At 33.9% G+C, this 5804-nt stretch overlaps 1 protein-coding gene across 1 annotated transcript; it reads right to left on the bottom strand.

The window, feature by feature from the left end:
- Positions 1-1078: 1078 nt before the first annotated feature.
- On the bottom strand, positions 1079-5276 carry LOC143581669 (uncharacterized). The gene is made up of 4 exons (XM_077064404.1): positions 4795-5276; positions 4382-4479; positions 1451-1521; positions 1079-1372 (listed from the first exon to the last, which is right to left on the bottom strand). Exons 1-3 carry the CDS (start codon positions 5012-5014, stop codon positions 1468-1470), a joined length of 372 nt encoding a protein of 123 aa, XP_076920519.1. The 5' UTR covers positions 5015-5276; the 3' UTR covers positions 1079-1372; positions 1451-1467.
- Positions 5277-5804: the final 528 nt, after the last annotated feature.

Consider the following 5804-nt stretch of genomic DNA (forward strand, 5'->3'; position numbering starts at 1 on the left):
TTTTTTCACTATCTCGCCCAACATATCCGCCGCGAGCCTTTACTTCATATAGTTTACGCTCTTCGGCACAACAAGAACAAAAGAAGAACGAGGTCATCTTGAAGATCTACAAATTTTCAGCCGAAGGAAGGAAAAACACACTGAACCGACCGAACAAAGTAAAGAATAACTTTAAATTTCTTTCTTGAACACAATTCTATAAAAACCTACTGAAGGTTTTTTAGAATAACCAAACTTTTATAAAGATAAGATTTTATAAAAATTGAGTTGAGAAATCTGAAAAGTACTTCAGAAGTTTTTGAAAAGCTTAAAGGAGAAAAAGGTAATTTGATAAAATAAAATACTACAGTTTAAGGTTTTGTTTGCATTGAGGATTCACATGTTCAACATTCACTAGTTTCTAGGGGTGTGCACAAAACTGAAAAAATCGAACTGAAACCAATAAAACCAAAAAAACTGTACCGAAAAAACCAAACCGAAATAGAAACCAGTGGTTCGGATTTGAACTTTAGCAAAAACCGAAATATTGGTTTTGGTTCGGTTTTGTATTTTTCTAAGAACCGAAAAAACCGAACCGAACCGAAATAACCATAATCATTAAAACAAAATCTACCGATGAATATTTGTTTAATTTTAACATATTGTTAATACAAATATTTTTGGTTTTCAAGTATGATTAAAAACCAATAATAGGTACTTTCGGTTTTGATTTTTAATTTTAATTTCAAATATGTTATTTATTATCTTTTAATACTTTAGGTCCAAATATTCAATTTTCTACTAATCATTAGTTTAAAGAAAAAAAATGGCATGCTCGATTTTAATATCTTAGGTCAAGTGTTTTTTGCCCAAAAAGTTAGTTTTGGCTCTACTAGTAAAACCGAAAAAAACCGCATTCAAAACCTAACCGAACCCAAAAACCGAAAACCAAAAACCGAAACCGAATGGTTTTAAAAAATCATAAAACCGAAAGTTTGGTTTTTGGTTCGGTTTTAGTCAAAAACCGCACCGAACCGCACCACGCACACCCCTACTAGTTTCTGCAATGAATAAGCAAAGCAGAAACAAACACCAACTCCATTTAAAACAAAAGCCACAAGCAGAACATTAAACAGATTTCAATTAACTTCTAGCAGGAAACATAGATACAAATACAACAAAACATAGTTAAAATTCAAGAGATTAATAAGCTCATTTTCGGTAGCGCCCAATAAAAAAATATTGTAAATATAATTAAGAAGGTTACATGCTTCGGTCTCATCACACTAATAAGATCGAAAGGCCTCCGCACGCAAGCAAAAGTAATTGTAGAGATTTGATATAATCCAACCATATAATAAAGGTTCTTAGGGTTCATTGCCCGACAACAATCCTGCATAAAAATGTATCTTATTAAAGTGATCATCTAACAAATAAGCTTTAAATACCAAAATCCGATTAACAAGATTACCTTGCCCAATAAGTAATTCATACACTTTGTGTTTTGGCGGATACATCCTTTACTTTTGCATCAACTTGATCCTGCGGTTTATAATGTTTAAACACACAAGTAAGCATCAAGAATGTAATCAATTTAATATAAAATAATTTTAGAATGTTATATAAACATAATTAGGAGTGTAACACAATTGCAAATATTTTTTATTTAACTTATACATAACAAAATGTTTCAACACAACACAACAACACGAAATTTTTGTTGTATTTATCTTGCATCACGTACGCAAGGTGCACATTTCTATCAGCACCCCGATATTGAGATATAGATAACCTCTACATACAGATTTAATATATAAATATTATTTGCGTACAACCTAAAAGCTATATATAGAACCTCCCGATGCATAAATTACCACCATTATCAAGATTAATAATCATGATAACTTCATAACTTGTTTAACTGATGAGTTGAGTGGACAATAATTAACTTCTAAGTCATGAAATCCTATCTTCAATATAAAGATATATAACCATTAACTAACTTCTAATAATCACAATTCTCATCATAATAGTAGCATCAATCTTAACAATGTCTTATTCAACCGAAATATTCATCGAATTTCTATCAACTCGAAAGTCAAAATCTACACATTTGAACATATAAGCCAAAGTAAAATGTAGAAGATGAACCACATAATCTTAGGGATAATTCCCAAAATGATCCAAAACAAGAGAGAGAGAAAAAAAATTATCCTAATTATGTCCACATTCCCAAACTAACCCATCAAATATGTAATGACCAGACCTTGGGAAAATAAACGACCATATTTTTAAACCAATCAAAAACTTACATGTGTAAAGGTTCTGACACACCAGACGAGATTGTTAAAAATCTCGTCTGTTCCGACCATATTTTTAACTTAATTCACTTTTTATAAAACAGTCTACCAAGACGGTTTTTTAATGTTTCTTATCTTCTCAGTTCATATTTTTTTTCCTAACTTCATCTTCTTCATCTTCTTCTTTAATTCTTTAATTCTTCACAAATTCATAAACCGATCTTAAACTACACGAAGCTTCCACCACTGAACAACTCGTCGGAGCTTTAACCCGATTCAATTTCACGGCGTAATGACCGTTATACCCCCACCCTCACCACCACCACCACCACCGTCCACCACCACCACCGTCCACCACCACAACCTTCACCCAACCCCGCCACCACCACTACCTCCAGTGGCGGACCCAGGATTTTTTGACAATGGGGTCCCATTATTTTCGCCGTTCAAATTTTGTTAGTCGGTCATTGTTTGGGTGGGGTCGGCCGAGAAACATAATAAAAAATAATATCATTACAATAAAACACACAAAATACGATGCCATTCGAAACGATAACAGAAAACATTACAAATTCTGTTTGTGTGAAGTTTCTCAATAAAAAAACTGGGCTATATCATTCAAAACAGTAAAGATACTCGTTAAAGATACTCAACATGTAAATAGCTAGACCATCTAAGTTATGCTTATTTAACTTATGTTTTTCTTTCATAAAACAACTCAATTCAACAAGAGTCTAGAGGTCAAAGCCAGTTTCGACCCGAACAAAATTAAAATAAAATAAAAAATCGTTTTGACCCGACCAAAATTGAAACATTCTTAAAATGAACCGTTTTTTGCACGATCAACCCGTGCTACTCTCCTCAAACCCTAGCTCCATAGCATGGCTCATCTCTAAATCTATAAACAATACCCCCATCTTCAAACCTTTTCCCCATTCTTTTCAATGATTCTTGCATAATTAACTCTAAAAGTCAAGTTTTTAACATAGCAAAGTCACAATCTAACAATAATATACAACATACAATTGCCAATCCAAGTATATAATTGCATAAAAATCAATATAAAATCAATCAATTGGACATTTTTATATGGAGTAAGTTTTTTTAGCCCTAAAATTACCTGAGAGTTGAGGCAAAATAAGAAAGCAGTGACGATAGAGGAGTGCCGAGAGGGTGGCTGGAGGCGGAAAAGTGCGGCAGCGGCAGGGGTGGGCCGGTGGACGCTTGAGCAGTGTTGAGGAGTTGAGGCAGCAACGTTCTTTTATGTTTCTGTTTCTACTAGTATGATGAACTTATAAAACCCTAATTACTATATTGACTAGTTGACTAAAAATTAGAAAAAAAAAGGAATAAGCAAAACCGGTTTTCAGGAGCCTCGAACCTGGGACACTCCAGAGATAAAACCGGGTTTCTTCCAGCCAGAATAGATATATAATTTGTATATGGGTTACAAATGCTAATTTATATGGGGTCCTTCAAATTTTTTCTATATCGCTTCTAAAGAAATTTTAAAAAACATTGGTGTCCCGGGACCCCGACGGCCACTATGTAGGTCCGCCCCTGACTACCTCCACTAGCCCCACCACCACCCCACCATAAACCCATCTCGGTTTAAACTACACGAAGCTTCCACCACCGACGGTTTTTCTTTGCCGGAGGAGGTTAAGAAGGGTATTATCGGGATTATGACGGTGGTTTGTGGTAGTGATGGGGGTGGAGTTGGTGGTTAGGAAAAATAATGTGGAGAATTAAAGAAGAAGATGAAGAAGATAAAGATGAAGAAGATAAAGTTAGGAAAAATAATAATATGGACTGACCAGATAAGAAACACTAAAAAACCGTCTTGGTAGACTGTTTTATAAAAAGTGAATTAAGTTAAAAATATGGTCGGAACAGACGAGATTTTTAACAATCTCGTCTGGTGTGTCAGAATCTTTACACATGTAAGTTTTTGATTGGTTTAAAAATATGGTCGTTTATTTTCCCAAGGCGTCTGGTCATTACATATTTGATGGGTTAGTTTAGGAATGTGGACATAATTAGGATCATTTTTTTTTCTCTCTTGTTTTGGATCATTTTGAGAATTATCCCCATAATCTTACCACTGTCTTGTTTTCATAATAATCATCCAACGCCCACTGATACTTGGACTGATTCAACCCGAACCACCGAGCCAACGAATCATCCAAACTCGACTGTGCTGTCAAACATATCAAAATTAACACAATTTCAATCCACATGAGGGTCCAAATTTAAACAAATCAAATTATATATCAACAAATTTAATATGAATATTTTGGGGGAAAGTTAACGGGTACAAATTAAATTATCGTTCAAATTGTGAGAATCAAGTAGTGTAATTATATATACAATAGGTTGTAATTAAACTATACTATAATTACACAATGTTGTATATATAATTATAGTACTTGATTCTCACAATTTGAACGATAATTTAATTTGAATTTTGATTCAAACCCTATTATTTTGTAACTAGAAACAAAAAAAATGATACCATTTTGAAGTTTAGCAACGGCGTCCCAAAAGAAGCCGAATTTGGAAGCAAAAGGCGAACCGGGCTTCTCGTACTGAACCGGGGGTGGAAGAACCGGCGGCGGAGCAACCGGAGAAGATTCGAAGGAGGGTTTGGGTGTAGGAGGAGGTGTGACGAAGACGGTGTACGGACCGATCTTGCCGATCATCGGTGGAGTAGCCGGTTCTTTGTGGATCGGCATTTTAAATTGACTGAAAAGAAAGAAAGTTAATTATTTTCCCTTCCGGCAAAGATTTGATTGGGTGGTGATGAGATAGAGAACAAAGGTGTGTGAAGTTGAAAGTGAAGTGAAAGAGTAAAGGGTTTGGAGAGTAAAGTGAGGACTTTTGGGGGATAGAGAATGAGAGAGATTCGTTGGTGGGATCTTTGTCTTTTTTTTATTGTTTATTATTTATTTATTGAACAACAAAATGTTTGAACACTCAAATGAATTAGGGACGAGTGTTTTTGATATTGTGCCTGAATATTTACCGATTTGTATTGTCGGTATTGAATCAGCATCAAGTTTTTAGTTTTTATTATTAGTGTGGTACTCGTATTTTTCGAATTTTGCACGAAATACCGGTACAATACCAGTATCAAACCGAACATCTCTGTATCGTAGCAAATATTTCGAATTTTCGTGATTCATACCAGCACCATCCCGATCTCATCCCTAAAATGAATCTTCCTGGTAAATATATCATTCTTTCATATGAAAAAAACCATAGGGCGACTAGTGAACCAAACCATCTGGCTTTTGAGTTTTTGTTGTTAATTAGGTTAGGTTTAGTATAGAAAAAAACTCGTTTAACAAGTGTTTTTTTTTTTTTTACCAAAATAGGATAGAAAAATATTCTACAGAATGAGTGATTTGAAAAGTATTTTTTAAAATATATATTAAAAAAACTTATTTCTACTACGCTCGATAGAAAAAGCTATAAAATTTTCTAATGAAGTAAAATAAATATATTATAAATATATTAATATTA

The sequence above is a fragment of the Bidens hawaiensis genome, unplaced genomic scaffold (genome assembly GCF_021521415.1).
Source record: "Bidens hawaiensis isolate Kalapana, Puna unplaced genomic scaffold, B.hawaiensis_p1.1 tig00031137_1, whole genome shotgun sequence".
Taxonomy (NCBI): domain Eukaryota; kingdom Viridiplantae; phylum Streptophyta; class Magnoliopsida; order Asterales; family Asteraceae; genus Bidens; species Bidens hawaiensis.